The 17,261-nt window shown below is 37.7% G+C and overlaps 1 protein-coding gene across 1 annotated transcript in view; it reads right to left on the bottom strand.

Moving 5' to 3' along the window:
- The window catches only part of LOC105383506 (ubiquitin-like protein 3), a 116,981-nt gene extending 100,203 nt beyond the window's left edge, over window positions 1-16,778 (bottom strand). Inside the window, exon 1 of the mRNA XM_038120543.2 lies at window positions 16,154-16,778. Coding sequence (XP_037976471.1) covers window positions 16,154-16,183 — 30 coding nt within the window. The 5' untranslated portion in view covers window positions 16,184-16,778. The remainder of the gene's footprint in view (window positions 1-16,153) is intronic.
- Between the last annotated feature and the right edge of the window lie 483 nt (window positions 16,779-17,261).

Genomic DNA, 17,261 nt, shown 5'->3' on the forward strand with positions numbered 1-17,261 from the left:
TCTGGGGGATGCGCTTAATTTTCTACGTGCCCCGGATCACTTCGCCGCTTATAATTGGATTAGAGATTATTATAATTGGATCCTCCGTAACTATCATCTTTGACTTTCACAACTCCAAAGTATAAATAAACGATAGTGATTACAATTACAAATTTGACTTTTAAATATCTGAATTGTTTAATGTTTTTCACCCAAACAAGTTTTTGAAACTCCATCAAAATATAAACTTTTTCAATCTTTTGCAAAGATACCTTATAATCCGGTATTTGTGAAGAAGACGCGAGCCGACCTTGATACATTTAACCCCGACCGTTTTTTTTGGGGTTTGTGGTGTAGTGTATCTGTCTGTCTGTGAATACGAAAACTCTAGAACCATTTGATTTATTGCAATGTGTTTTTTTGTTTGAATGTAATCGGGAAGGATGCGTTCATTTTGCCACACTTTCGATAGATCGGTAAATTATTAAGTAAATATTAATTTAAAAAAGCAATAAATATTATCAATAAAATAAAACTTATTAAATAATCAAACCAAATTAAGACAGAAGACGACACCGATCCGTCTCATTTAATAAGCAAATCTGATAATGATGTTGTCTTACAATATACTTATGTCTCGATGATTAAATACATACTTTACAAAACAATCCTCGTGAGGTGCCATTGTATGGAGATGTATAAGACCTCCATATTGATAAAGGGACGTTTACACAATGAACGTAGACCAAGGAAGCAGTATTTAGACCGTGACTAATGTAAACCTTGACATTCACGACTTAAAGCGATTTGCCCCAATTCTTGAGGTAAGTTTAAAAGTAAACGACTAGAACAATGAATTTAGAGATACCATAATCGAATGTTCCCAATAAACTCCAAAGCTATTAAAAGTTTTCGGGCTAAACTCCTAAATGGACGATAGAAATTCTAAGGCTCAATTCAGGGTTCATTTCTACTTCAGTGAGATGCTGGGCGGTAGCTTTCCGGGTAGTGTGCTAATTAAACGTTTTCAACTAAAAGGAAATACTCCAATGAGCGAGGTTTCGCTAGAATAAGCGTTTTAAATGCGCCTTCCGCAGCGTTTTTCCAAGCGGATCATTAGCATTAAAAAGTGTTTTAATGACTTCGTCTAGTGTTCAACTATTGTTTTTGCTGCGTCTGTATCGTAAGCGAGACGGTTAGCTTTTAGACAATGATTCCTGTACTAATCGTAACCCGAGCTTTACCGCTATCAGTAGTGTTACATCGGGGGGTAGCCGCAGCCAATAAGCAGTATTACCATAGATAAAGCGCGCACTCTCCCCTCACTGCTCCCTCAGGACTGCGGTTCGTCGAACGCTGTCAGGCTCAAAGCCTTTAAGAATAAAAGGCACCTGATTTAAGGCCCCCGGTCGGCGATAACGAGCGAACGGCCGGTAGCTCCATAAAACTTCCAACTAGCCACGGTTTATCGGTGCTCACGATCGCGCCGCGCCACATCTTAGCCGCAACGGCCAGCGTCGGCCGACTTATGTGCCGGTTCACCGTAATGTATAGCCTAGTTTCTAGTTGCACTTGCACAAAAAGTTTTGTCGGGAGTTTTTAAAGCGTGAATTTCATTGTCCAATGTTCGGAACGCTTTGTGCGCGGCAGGAGTTGTCCTCGAATAACATTTTATTGTTTCCAGTTTTCAGGCAGCCACAATCGCCGTGTAGCCACGTTCCGACAGCGTTATGCTCGTAATGACTGCCGCAGAATATAACGTATCTTGCACAATGTCCAAATCCAATAAAACTTTGCAGTTTCTTAGCAACAAACTACAAGTGAGAATTTCTGAGCGTTTTCATTCCGCCATGTCCATTCTCTCGGTTGTTACGTCAGCCGGAACGCGGCTACATCGGAGTTTCGATTACGGAGTTGCTGCGATCGACACCCGAACGACGGAGAAGCGAAATAAAATAAAATTACTCGTCGCCCCCTGAGGGCAGGAGGCAAGACGTCCGAGGGGACTATTCCCAGGACTCCGCACTCGAGAATGCACCCCTCGCGAGTATGCGCCAAAACGGCACATATTGGATGTTAGGGCGACAACCCCACGGCATTACTCAGGATTATTGGGATATCTCTTTACAACGCATTACGTTACCCGATAAGTCGCTTTCTTAATCTTTACGATAAGAGCATTGTCTTTATGTAACACACAATGCATTTCCTTGTGCCGGATCAATTGTTCAGACATTTGACGTTTAAAACTTATCGAGGAAATCATGAGATATCGCTGTTGAGTCAGCTTCGAGTACCTGGAACAAAAGAAACAATCGATGTTAGTTACAATAGAATCAATGTTTTTGTTATGTTATTCACATTAAACATTATTGGGGTCTTTGACATCTCTTGTGACCTGTTTAATTTTCCTGTTTGTCCAATTTATATTTTCCTCTAAGCGTTATATTTCTATTTCCTCTAAGGATTTAATTTCAAAACATATTTTTTTGTTACACAGAGACAAGTGCATGTAAGCATGGGTCATCTGGTGTGGTGATAAATTATGCGCGACCCCAAGTTTCCACTGAGTCACCAGCTTGGACAAATGAGGCCCGAGTCAATTAGACCGGGGGTGGACACATACTGGCATGATGGACAATCATTTGTTGGGGTAGCATTTCTTTTTTTTAAAGCTCCAGAGTGTGAATTATGGTTGAGGTTACCGCACAGAAATACGTAGAAAACATATCGCAACTGAAAGCCAAAACAGAAATAAAGAAGTAAAATTAATTCCTATAATCTGAGTCCGAATTGAATTAAGCCGATTATGGCGATCCCAGCGATAAAAAGCAATAGGATAAACTAAATGGACGATTATATTTTATAAATAGATTTCCGATTTGGGGTTTCCCGAAGTATTGTCTATGAGGGCTTATCGGCTTTGATTCCATTGTTTAAAAGAACACAGTTAATACAGCGCTTAAAACATAAAAAATATTCTCCTTCCACGATAAAGCCAAGTCGCAGAATTGCTGAAGGTTTTCTACGAACCATTTGGGAGGTAATGGCGCGAGATGCGGGTGGTGTAGGCTCCTAATGGAAAATGTCTTCGTTCTTAGACCTTATCCTTTCATATGTAAACACTCATCTGAAGGGATGACAGTTCGGTAAGTAAGTAGCTTTGTCATTTCAGCGTAGTTTCTAACGTCCTTTCTCGCTTATAGAATGTTTGTATGATAGGTATAATTCGATCTGAGTTCCGGTTTCCATCAGGTAAAAGCGCTTTTATGTTGCATCGGAAAATGAGCTCCTTTGATTTACCATTCCATTTGCAGGAATTTAGGGTTCCTCCCGACTTTACCCAAAACCATTTAAGTGATGAAACGGAAAAACAGGCGTCCGGTAATTTATTCCGATTCACCCTGCTCATCAAAAGAGGCAGCGTAGGAGTAATTTGGACAATGACACGCAGGAGGCGATTTCAATCAAATCAGTGCACCAGACCCTTACTGCTTAAATGTTAGAACATGGGGGCATTGCCGCGTGAAACTCATTTACACTATTAATACAACTGGGAAAGTGGAGTGTCTTCAGGTAGTTGGTATGTTTATTAAGGTCACTAAACTGCATATGTGTAAAATATGATGATAATCCTACAGCTGCATTAGACTGTGAGCTTTTAGATAATTTCTGAGTTACTATTACACATTATCCTGCAAAGGACACATCCAAAAACAAAATTAAACACTATGCAAATAATGTTTATTTCAATATTTTTATTTACTGTTTGGCTGAGTGAAGAGATTAAATCGGGGATTTGCGTTCTCACAACAATGATGTTTGAATGGTCGGTCACATTAAAAACGACGATGAGACTATAAAATGGAGAGATAATGACAAAAGAACACTTACTACCCCGATTCCACACTTCAGGCGGGACACAAAGGGCGGGTGTGTAAAACTAACAAGGGTGAATGTTTCTTATTAACGGCCCGTCAATCGTATTATCCCCATAATCCTGTTTGAATTATATCCCTTCGAATGCAATACCAATTTATCGCAGGTTTGCTCCGAGTTCAGTCCGCCTGTCAAACAAATGGAGTTCGAGATCGATCGGCACGGATGCGGGATACTATTAGGAATTACGATGTAATAATTTTTGGATTAATGAGTGTATGTGTCTCAAGAACTTCAGTAATTCATCTTTATGTGACATCAATATATTAATAGGTTTTTGTCATTTGTATTTTTTGCGACTTTTAAGTAGGTACCTAATCAAGCAGCGGAATTTCACAGAAAATTTCAAGACTTTTAGTTTGTCAAAATTGCTATTTAATACATAGTTTCGTATTTGTCAGCTGCAAGTGGGACAAGTTTCTGTATGTTAAGTGGACTCGAGTGCTCTTCAAACAGGCCAAGTACTTGTCCTATTGGCAGTGACACCATCACGCACCGCGGGATACTCAGAATATTGAATTTATGTCGTTAATGACATAACTAAGCTTAAGAGGTAATTCGAGGCTAAAAGCAAAGCTGCAAAGCAATGCCAATTTGAAGAAATTAAACACAAGCCATCCCCTTAATAAGTCAGTGTAGAATAATTTGCAAGTGTAAAACATTCTCATGAATTTGTATTTTACATTAGCAGAAATTTATTTTTGCGCTAAAGCCGAAATTAGGCCGCATAAATAACGGAAGGAAAATGACAAGTCGTGACAGGGCACGAAATACAGCCATAATTAAGCGGTCTACAAAGTAAACTTTTAAATCAGTGACAAGTAGACCAAATAAAGTGGAGCACGCGAGAGCTTTAATTCTACGATTTAACGTCCGTCCTCCTCCGCTTTGTGAATTGGTAGCGTAAACTAAACATAGCCTGCCGAGCCGAGCCGCTCCACCGCCACGGCATTTATTGCCCAACAACAAACTATAAACATCAGCTTTTTACTACTCAGATCTTTTGACTTCGAAAAAAACGCATCAATATTTATAGCCTTGAATGCTTTCTAACAAAACACGTGTTGTGAAAGATCAGACACTTCTATCTTGAGGTACAGATACTACAGATAATCTGAACTCAATTTTCCGCAAAGATGGTAAAGAAACAGTGGCGTACGGCAAGGTAAAAGAAACAACGGTCAATTTATTTATTGTTAACTCCCGAAGGAGGAGCGAGTGTGGGGGTGCAGGAGATACGAGTTCCCCGAGAGGAGGGGATATCCCCCGGGCACCCGGCTGGGTAAACACTTTAATACAACACCAAGTAATTCTCTAGAAAACTGACGTCTGGCTGCTGTGGGTAAAATTAAGATGAACGCCCCCATCGACGCACGGAAACTTACGAGAAAACAAATTCAAAACACAATTTAGGAATTCCGAAAATAACTGTTTAAAGTCATATTTTAACGCTATGACAGAAAATCAATCGCGACATGACTGAAAAATAAATTGAAAATGTTTCTGATGTGCTTAGACTAAGGTATTATTATTACCGAAGTTTTGCGCTTTGCATTTAACTTACAGACGTCTACTCCGAAAGAAAACAACAGTTGTAATCGACATAATATGAAATATTGGAAGTAAAAATAAACTTTGTAGCTTTCTATTCTTTTAAGGGATTGAATTCAATATCCGGGGTCTATATGAAGCGGCATTTTTTTAAGATTTCACAGTTGAGCGCTCGCGTCCGTAAGCAGCGTATAAAATATCCGGCCCATGATACCGGTTGACAGAGTCAGTGGGCGGTAAAGTACCGAATCAAGCTTTGTGTAACTATAACAACAAAAGACTCGCTAGGCAGCGTCTATAGCCAAGTCATCGTCCTAAAGTCCAACGGCTTCCCGAGGAAAGAATGGAATGAGTCAAGAGATAGCTTTTGTTATCGCATTCCTGGAACGTCTGTGACATTGTATTTTGGGAAATTGCTCATGAAAATAGAATACAGTGGAAGAAGCCATCGTAAACATTAAGAAAAGCGGGAATATCTGAAAGTACTACACGATGGACGGCAAAAAATACACCTGGTTCGGTGAACTATAATATAATACCTACCTACTTAACTATGAATGGCAACCATGAGTGATGTGTGCCCATTCAAACCTTAATTAGGTTTAAGAGCACTGTATATATTATTAAGAAATATTATTAATAAATGAACAATAAACAATAAACAATTCGCGAACGCGTTAAGCAGAAAATTGCCAGTTGCGAACCAGTTATTTCGCACGGTTCGAAAACCCGATGAGATCATGACGATCACTGATCGAGTAACTTTATAACTACTGTTACCGTTACGCTCGATACAGGCGGTATAGATGGACAAAAAATATAGTGGTGAACTTTGTCTATGGCATCGAACATAGGGGTCTCACTCTATATGACGAAAAACGAAGTTTCGGAGCGCTGCTGCGCGAGCCACAACTCTATCTAGTTGTATTAAACTTGTCGATTGCACGACAGCTCTCGTTCGTTCGTTTTTCTTCAATACAGAGTAACCCTCCAGAACCGGTTACCGTTGACGCCGAATCATGCGTAACTAGTTTTATCTTGCGTTACTAAATGTTAAATAGTGATCAAATGTCAAATAAATTAACCGATGACGAACTTAGTTTAAAGACTGTTAAAGTAAATAATGATTTCATCTGTCTATTGTAGGTCATGTTAATATTAAATGGACAAGAATCATCAATGAATTATTTCGCCTTTGTATGTGCCCATGCCCATACAAAGGCGAAATAATTCATTGATGATTCTTGTCCATTAAATAAAACATACAACAACATATGTGATGTTTTTAAATGTAACTTAGTTTTTCGTCGTAAAGAGTGACCCCCCTGTCCAGTAATAACGGTATGGTCTGGCCTACTATGATGCGACACCTGGGGCTACTCTTGCTTGGCGGAGTTTCGAAGAAACCTGCCTGTCCTGCAACCGGTACGTTTAATGCCACGAGATAAAGGCGAAGTTTGCGCAGCAGAGATCCGAAATATCGTTTTCGAGAAGCTAGAACGTGTGTTGATTGAATGAGGTTATACAATGGCGGAACTGATGTTTTTTCCTGGCAAATGTTTACCAGGAACCGTATATTTTATAAACCTTTATTAAATACAAGCTTTTTTCATTTTGGCTTAAAGAAATCGACTTGCGGAACTGTTTTTATCCCATTCGGGTTTCCTGAGTCGTGAGCACAAGTTTCGATCCAACGTTAACGTTGCGTAACGTCAACTGTCACTGTCAAAATGTAAGGCAAAGTTAGTTCTAAAAGTGACATTTGTTTTTTCCATATGTTAGGTGGAATTTCACCAAACGCTAAACGTATTTAGTAGCCTGTCATACGTTTGTCAGTACAAAATGTATTTAAAATTTGATTTAAATACGTTTAGCGTTTGGTAAAAGTGACCCTTCGTGTAGATGTAGATTCGAAAATAGTATCGAATCATGTGCTCGCTGCACTGATCCCGTAACATGTTTACGAAACAGTGTCAAAACTATTGTTGCCATCACTTCAGGTTAGGCTTGATTTTTTGTAATAAATTCAGTTTTTTTTTTCATTTCATTGATACATAGCTGCTGTTGGTGTTTATATATTTCAATTCAAGTTGATAATTTAGGGAAGTAGCCTCATTCTCTCTACTCTATCCAGTCTTTAACAAACAAAACGGTATCCCTTGCTTCTTTGTTGGTGTATTTTTCACGATGTTTTGGAAGAAATAATATTTGTCGACGGATTTTAATGAAGACCTCTGCTCATTGTTTGCAATGGAGAAAGGGTTAATACCCCCCTTATAATCTTCAGGAAGTGGGGGTAGGACTATAGTTATGAAGGTTTTTGCAATGGTTAGATGTACATGCTAGACTTTATTATGTGGTTGGAATTCAATACTTATGAAACTAAGTTTTTTTTTAAGTTCTACGTTCAAATACCCGTGTAAGTCTAAGTACCTACTGTAAAAACTTTTAACAGTTTACAATAATTTATGACTAACTTTGGCACCACAAAGCGCACATATCATACATGTACTATGTACAGTCAGCAGCATAAGTAGGTGTACACTTTTGTACCTTGTCAATCTCACAAAGTGCCTATTAAATCATTGTCAGTTTGTTATGTAGCAAGTTTGACAAGGTACAATAGTGTACACCTACTTATGCTGCTGACCGTACCTACATACTGTATGTATGCACTAGTGATGTAACGAATATTCGCATTCGCATTCGCATTCGCGAATATTCGCATATTTTTGGATATTCGCATTCGCATTCGCATTCGCAAAATTTTGTGCGAATGTTTTGCGAATATCAATACTTATTAAAAACAAAACTATTTACTTAAATAATGGTAGGTTAACAAAATCTAAATTCATTCTAAATCTAACCTTTTTACCTATTACAAATTACCCTCTTAATCACATTTCCAGTCATACTTTATCATTTGGTATTATTTATTTACCTTGGGAAATGAAACTTTAGATAATATAGTTAATAGTTTCATAAGACCTAAACATAAATAACGGGTGCGAAGTTTGGACGTTGACTCAAAGTGAAAAGAATAAACTCCTGGTCACAGAGCGTAAAATCTTACGTAAGCTATTTGGCCCCACGAAACGCGATGATGGCACCTGGAGGATCCGTAGAAATGCTGAACTCGAAAACCTAATGGCCGGGCCCAACATAATTGGAGAGACTAAAGCTGCAAGACTCCGCTGGCTCGGGCACGTAGAATGAATGGGAGAGGATCGGGCGGCTAGGATGGCATACGAAGCGCGACCCGTTGGGCGTAAGCCAGTCGGTCGCCCCAAGTATCGCTGGAGAGATGAGGTGGAGAAGGATCTGCGGACTACTGGCGAGAACTTGTGCAGAACAGAGAGAAGTGGGCCTTTTGGTAGCGGAGGCCAAGATCCACTTCGTCAACGAGCCATCAAGAGTGAGTGAGTGAGTAAACATAAATAAACTCTTTCAACAAACAAAAAGTGTATATTGATACAGGGTTATTTACAAGTAGAACTGATCCTTTCAGGAGGTGATAGAGGAAGACATTTCCAGTCGATTGAACCCAATAATGCATTATCCGAAACTTAACCATTTCTAAGATATTTAATATTAAAGTTTTATTTTATTTATTTTTTAAATGTATTACTTAAAAACGAAAATTAAAAAAAAAACTAGCTATATTTCAATATTTTTTTGTTGTTTTGCATTAGTGACTCCTTAATAAACTAATTTAAATAAGCAAATGTGCATTATTTGACTTAAATTAGGCACAATACCTCAAAATAGTTAAACATTTAAAAAATGTAAAAACAAATAAGTTAAAAGAAAAAAGTATATCATTAACACATTTTTTTGTGCACTTCAGCTTAAAAATATTATCAACTTATAAGCTTTTGAATAAGATATTTCAATATAAAATCGATTTAGGTATGACCAAGATATGGCCAAAAAATAAAAAATTGTCATATGACATTCTTTTTAAATTTAACTTATTTGTTTTTAGAAATGGTTAAGGTTCGGATAATGCATAAAAGGGTTCAATCGACTGGAAATGTCTTCCTCTATCACTTCTTGAAAGGATCAGGTCTACTTACCAGTAACCCTATAGTGTCAGAGCAAGACTGCCATAGATTTAAATACCTACGTTTAAATTTTTCGTGTAAGTCGACTTCAGAAACTGCACTGAGTCGCAGTGTGTCGTAACAGTTACGAATCTAACAAAAGTGTAACTACCTACTTAAAAAAAACTGCGACTAGTATTGGCTAGTCTGATTCGGAATGCGCCTAGAACGGAACGTACCTATTCAGTACGAGACAGCCACCAAACCCAAGCTGAATATTCGCATTCGCATTCGCATTCGCGAATGTGGATATCAGATATTCGCATTCGCATTCGCATTCGCGAATGTCCAAAAACACACATTCGTTACATCACTAGTATGCACATACATACACATACTCGAAGTTGTACAAAAGGACAATAGGCTAATCGTGCGGTCTGAAAATCTGGCGAAAACCTCAAAGCTTTGCCTCTTCACGTCAAAACTGAGTTCTAAATCAAACAATAGTGACGAACAATGCTTTTGTGCGGATCGACAATCGCGTAATATTTTGAGGGATGCTATAGTGAAAAATACTACTACGACTGTAATTTATAGATTACAGTGCATTTCATAAAGATATACAAATATCAATAAATGAAGAATCTAAGATTGAACATCAAACCATAATTTACTCTACTTTTCTTGTTCCCGCATCAAACTTTCAGTTAGTCTATTAAGAGCGTCTACTTAACCCTTCAATTTGTTTACAATAGCTCAACATAATCAATGATAATAGCCGGACAGCAACTTGATAACAAAGCTCGGGCTATCCTTATCAATTTGCTGGTTCACCGCATGCCCATGGTTTATCTGCTTAAACTGAACTGACATTATCGCTTCCGAGTGATTGAACCGCAGTGTTAGCAGCACAACAACCAATAGCATTTGTTTATTAAGTTTTAAGGTTAAATGACCCATTTCAAAATAATATCTATAGATTTTGTTACCAGGATAGATAAGATAGATCATATTTCATACAAGGGCTGACTAGGGACTACATATTAGCAATCAGGATAAAACAGCAGTATAGGTAGCATTCTTATGTACGTACACATAAGATATCCCGTTAAAAGCTTATTTTCGACTACAAACGAAAGAATTAGATACCTCGGCGCATACATAAGCTCTTGTAAACTGGTACAGTAGGAAGCAAAGAAGGTCACTATATGGCAAGTACATCCGACATTAAAGCCTCGGACAGCCGTCCCAGCTAACTGTACCCCGTGTCGCCTGGACGCGGTCAGGCCACCTAGGGCTTGGCTTTAGTTACTAACATTAATTTGTTATTCACTTGCTTCCTATCATCCGCAGAGGCCGAGAACAAAGGCCCCACTATCTTGTGACCCTCACTAGTTGCGGCTTCTGTGATGATTCGTCTGACCAATACAATGGAAATCGAATTAATCTTTTGTCTATTACCTTGTTACGATTAAGACAAAAACTTAATACATAATATTACATTGCTGGAGTTGCAACATTTCTTATAGTGTTCCGCTATAGGATGGTTGGTTCCTAAGCGACAATCTTTACTTTCTTAGTAGCATCGGTTCTGGGTTGTAGTTTACAAAAATACCGGCTGTAGGCTTGAAGCATCTTTACGGTATAATTCACCACAATACCACGTATTAGTCATAATTCACCGTGAACGACAAAACAGAAACATTTTGTAACAATACAAGCAATCAGCTTTCTCTTCCACAAGAGGCTGAATAAAGACAGCCTATTACGCAAAAATTCACGGAACACTAGCTCACTTCAATGACACAACGTGAAACAAAGCCGGGGGAAATAACAAGCATCTACCGAAGTCTGTTCCGCTCCCTGCCACTTGTTTTCTTATTTAAGGGGAGGCGAAACTATGAAAATTAAAATAATATTAAGTATAAAATACTAGCTGTCTTCGTTTCGCCTTAAATAGTTTTCCCGTGGGAATTCCGGGATAAAAAACCTAAGTTCTTTCCCAGGGTCTAGACCAAATGTATAGCAAATATCATTCAAATCCGTTCAGTACTTTTGGCGTGAAAGAGTAAAAGACAGACACAGTTACTTTCGCATTTATAATATTAGTTAGGATAAACTTGTAACCTCCAAAAACATCTATATCTATCATCACCTGGCTATTGGTGGATAAGAAAAGTTTTATATGCACCGCACATGGTTGGTGGAAACGCCCTTAAGATATTTTGTATAAATAAATAAGTATAAGACAAGCTAAAATATATCCACTATACTTGAAAGCATGAAAAGAGTTATGCGTGGCTGACTTCCGAGTTCAGGCGGCTGGAAACCGAAAAATTGTTGAAAAACATTACTGAAACAAGGCCATCAAGAAAAACAGATGTAATATACAATAACAAATGTACTTTCTTTGGCTCCTTAATAAATTTATACATCCCAGCTGCAATTTAAAAATAATAATTAAGTAAAAATAATTAAGTTAATCGATAGAATGGAAGTGAATCGAATCAATACACATACTTTACAGGGTCCGAAGAAAAGGTATAATTTTTTTTTATTATTATTTATAATAAAGTACATTTATTGATTGCACTGCAATAATGTAGGGAACAAAACATAACACTAAAACTGTTTAAGGTTTTCAACAGTGCATAAAAACAGCTCTTGGATTTAAAAGCAACAGCCCAGAACTAAATTACTTATGCAAATCCGGCAGGCACCGAATTCTGACCCTTTGTTTTTTGTTAAGTCAGGATCTACTAAGTCGAAAGCGGGGTGTGTGAGGGGAATATGCTAAATATACACTTTAAAAGGAAAGTATGAAGTCCTATCTATTGTTTGATTAAGTCAGAAGAAAATCGTAGGATTAACTTGGTTCGTATGTAATTTTATGTGACAATTTCATGTGTTGTGTAGTATCCTGTTTGATCGTGATGATCCGTGATAGTTGGAAAATAAACTGTCTTTCCAATAATTAAGTAAGTATATTTCCTTTGGCATACCTCAATATAATAATAATTACTATCGATCCAAAATTTATTTATAAGTACTAAATTTTGACTACACAGGTTATAGACAGACTTAAACTATTCGCATACAAAGGCGGTCTTATTGCCAAAAAGTAATTTCTTCAAACATAAACAAAAACATTCTTTTCAGATTGTCTCTCGCGACTGGTAGATCCACTCTTCCTAGCATGTAGTCTGCAACTGTGTTTTATTTCCACAGACTAAAACAAATGAGAGCGCGAGGTCGGGTGTAAAAGGAATGAGATCTGGAATCCACGGATTTGAGGCTAAGCTCTTTCTGTGTTTAATCTGGTCCACTGTCGCATTCGTAACACTGACCTAAATAAAGATCCTGTACAATGCCACTTTAATTCATTGCTGCTATTGTGGCATTTACAAAACCATGGAAATCGGTTTCCACGGATCATTATCCGTACTCGGCTCAAATTGCAAAATTGGAATTGTTACACTTTAGGTAAATAAGACGTAAGTATTCTAAGTAAATTAGTTTCGTTTCAACCAAATTTAGAATAGTTAAGTTATGCTTTATGCTATTAGTCATCCATTATGTTACATTTTTGTTTTGTGGGCTACCTGGTTTTTTCTTTGGCCTTGTTTTGTAAATTGTTCAGGCAATTAAATTGTAATCAGCTGCTTAAAGACTTATAGCGTCCATTCAAGAATTTGTGCCTAATCTAGACAGTTTATTTAAGGTCCTAAAGGTCAGCAAATCCATTATTAAGTATAAGTCTTCTTTTTCTCGTGTCGCTGACAAACGCATGAAATAATAAGACAAAAATTTGTCACCGGGGTGAAAAGATAGATGACAAAACTATGGTTTCCTAGCCGAAACTCTACGGCCATTCTCATTGTGACCACAAAATGGTGGTCGTTATTTTTTACATCCGTCAAATACTCCGATGGTAGCGATTCTGAAGGCACACATTTTAATTTAAAAGCTGTCAACCTAAATTTGAAAAACAGTAAATATATTTACTTCATGAAGCCAATAATAAAGTCGAATTTCAAACCGAATTTAAAGTTTGTACCTTCACAGTCACTCAATAATCAATAATTTTTTGCATCCATAACTTTTACACAGGTGTTAAATCAGAACTTTATAGGCCCTGTACGGTAGAATTGCATTGCAGCTCTGATGGTATGTTCCTGCGATGACACAGCCAGGTGCAACCGGAGTGCACGAGCATCGGTGCATGGCGGCTGCCCAGCCTGGCACCCTATTCAGGGTATTTGAGCGGATCCATTGCGATAGGAATGCGAGTGCGTTTTTGTAGTGGTTTCTAGTCGATGTAATAGCCTTGGATTAACGATTTCCGAACAATATGGTGTTTCGCATAGAAAAACAAAGCAAAAAACTGTCCGCATTTTTAGTTCAACCTAATGACAACCATTGCACCAATGAATAGAGTCACAAATCTTCTAACCGAACTCATTTAAAATAGCCTAGTGGTAGAAGGGAGGTGTTATTTGTCCAGCCGTTTTTTTTTGCATTGACATTCCATCTTCAAATGTCGTTGACTGCAGCAGCCATGAGATAGTAACATTTTATACCTTAATAGGCTGTGCCACGTGATCCGTACATTTTTTTATGATTCACGACCAATTAGAGGCTGTATTTCAAAAAATAAAAACAAAAACAAGGCCGCTTCATTTGGCAAATGGAGCATTAAGGTATTTTTTATAAAAAAAATATTTCAAAAGTTTTTTTACATAGGTAATTCAATTCAGTCAGTATAAGATTTGAATCTGCCTATTTACCTATCTATCATGACTATCACGAATGACATTTTACCGTCAAAACTAGTAAAGCGTCTGTTTAAAACTCGAGTTGCCGGAATAGGGTACCTTGAGGCTCGCAGACCAGAGGCAAGTGAACCGTTCATGTGGAAGAGGCGACGGACGCGTCGAGGTACTATCGAACAAAAAAGTGTGGACCCCCTTAAGGATCATTTTCCTTTGCAGGCATCAGCCATCAATGACTCGCTCTTGACCAATGGGGTACAAGTTGAACAAAAGTTACTGTCTCTATTGCCACCAGATGTGTAAACACAAAACAACATTGCATTGTCTTAAAGGTGCGAAAGTCCGAAAGCAATAAATAATACAAAGGGAGAAATTTTAAAAAATGGGGTTGGTTAAAAAGATAGGCAAAGGCAAATTTGGGATTGCAAGGGATTTGTTTTAAAAGTGGCAACTCACTTTTTTGTTCGATAGTACGTTGTGCCGCAGGTAGTGCCCGCTCTAGTATTTCACACTGTCTATGTCTGTGTCTATGTTTGTGCTTTTTAGGCACCTAGTGTTTTGTTGAAAGTACGAACTCTTCGTTGTGAACTGTGATTAGTTTATGTTTTGGACACTAAATTGTTAAATTAGGGTTAACTGGAAGAAATTCGTTTAGGCGATAAGTCCACCCTTGTTTTATCGTACTAGTGTATTCTTATATACCTACATAATATAGTACAATAAAGTGTTCAAATAAATAAATTACAGTAAATATGTCCCCAAATATTATTTAGTTTGATAAACTGAATACCTACAGTTTACATACCTACGAGATTTATACCTAATTGCATGTTAGATATGTATTGGGAAGCTTTTTTTAGTTTATTGAATGAGAATTATTATGATCATAATGTGACTGCTTTGGCCATGTGATTCATGGTTTTACATTGAAGTTTTTTTCTAAAGTTTTTGCTTTCAAGGATGCCAACAGATAGGTTAAATGATTTCTTTCATAAATGCATTACTAATATTTTACCAATATACGGTTGTCATGTAAATAGGTGCACCAACAAGGTGGTGGCTCTGGGGGTAATTCTGTTATTCAGATTGACCCACCTGAGTTATTTAATTTTAAAAGAAAAAAGTTCAGGATTGTTACAATTAAGAAATAAAGCAATCAAAAACTGAATTTCCGAACTGAACTGAACTTGATAAACAGTGTTGTTGTAGTAAATAGACACAGTCACTTATAAACATGATGTCTACCCCCTTTCAGTTTTTACACCCATCATTGATACAAGATAGAACCATGGTTTTAGATTTTATTGACCTAGATTTTTGTTACCTAGCTTAATAATTCAGATATTCACAAAAACCAAATTATTAAGTTGTTTATCGGTTGAATAACACCAAGTCACATTATCATACTCATCTACCTAATAGCACATCTTGATGAGCTTCAATCCTTGTAGGACAGTGTTCAGTAAATCATATAGAATGGAAACAAAGCCATTGCCTTGACCTTTGTGGCACTGGATGTTCTATTTTGAAGTTACACAGATGTCAGTACTCATAACCTATTGAGAAACTCTATAACCAATGTGCAGGAACCTGAATTTTTAACAATGCTTACATGTTATTGTTATCATTGCAGGTGCATTGGAACTAACAGCAGTGCAGTGTTTTGCTGCTTTGCATACCTACCTACTACCAAATCATTCGTTTAAAAATGCAACTCCTGCCAAATCTATAAACAAACTAGTGGAATAAACAGCTTGCCATGGCCAGACGCAAGAGAAAGGAGACGGATACGCGGGTTTAGAAACAAAAACTGTGACCTTTACGTTCAGCTATGGGGCAACATTAATGGCTTCGTAGGCCAGCACTAACCTTATCTCCTGGGATATTCTTCGCAGACATGGTGCGTCACCTTTTTGTTCGATGACCCGACGTCTTGAGGGCGATTTATCCAGAGAAAGGATCCCACTCACAGCTGTGACAGCCCGACATAAGACACAAAACACTTCACTTTATCAATCACTTTGCCATCATCACAGATAACACGATGCATTAAAGCCACAAACACAAAGCACGACCCATCGTTTGGTGTCGTTTTCAACAAGATTTCCCATTGAGTATCATCGACACGAAGAATTTATCACAACATAGTACACAAACACAGCGACTGACAGAAGCAAGCTTGACGGAAAATGGCGAGGGCGACTGGAGATGCCCCTCCTCCGCTCAACCCGCGCATGTCAACTGTGTTGGTGTTTTTTTGTAACTGGCGTAGGTGGCAGCACTGCTAATTAGTTTTAATTGAATGCAATAGATGGCGCTGCTACTATTATTTTATTACAATGCAATATTACAACTGATTTACATCGTAGTAAGTAATCCAGATAGAATTTTGTGGCAACAAAAGTTAGTTTAAAAAACATACTACTAAAATTCATGTAAACCTACCCTGATACCGAAAAATGAATCGTTTTAATCAAATTTCTATATTTTAGTAACAGCTAGCGACATCTACATGATTTTTGATAAAATCTAATAGTTTCTACCGGATATGACCATGTTACCATAGTATAAATAACATAATCAATGGGAGTTTTTCCGAGAGCAGAAACAACGAAATCAGAGATGGCGTTAGTAGGTTAATAAACATTTCATTTTTTGTAAATAGCTATAAGTACATAATATACCTAATGTCTTTTGATTTTAAACTTACACAAGAATCCTTAAAATGTGTCAGTTCCTGTATAAAAATATGGGAATTGGGCGCACAAGAGTCTCTTAACATCAGCTATTTCACTCATCATGCTTGCATGCGGGACATGAACAGCTTTGGTATTTGTATTGACGGTTGAGAAGAACGCACTGACATGAGACTTAAGTGGCGCCATGACTTTAAAGTTGGTATATCATAACACGACAAAAACTGACTAGATAATCGTAAAGCTGCGTACACACCGGGCCAACGAACGCCCAACGAACG

The sequence above is a fragment of the Plutella xylostella genome, chromosome 14, assembly GCF_932276165.1.
Source record: "Plutella xylostella chromosome 14, ilPluXylo3.1, whole genome shotgun sequence".
Classification (NCBI taxonomy): Eukaryota; Metazoa; Arthropoda; class Insecta; order Lepidoptera; family Plutellidae; genus Plutella; species Plutella xylostella.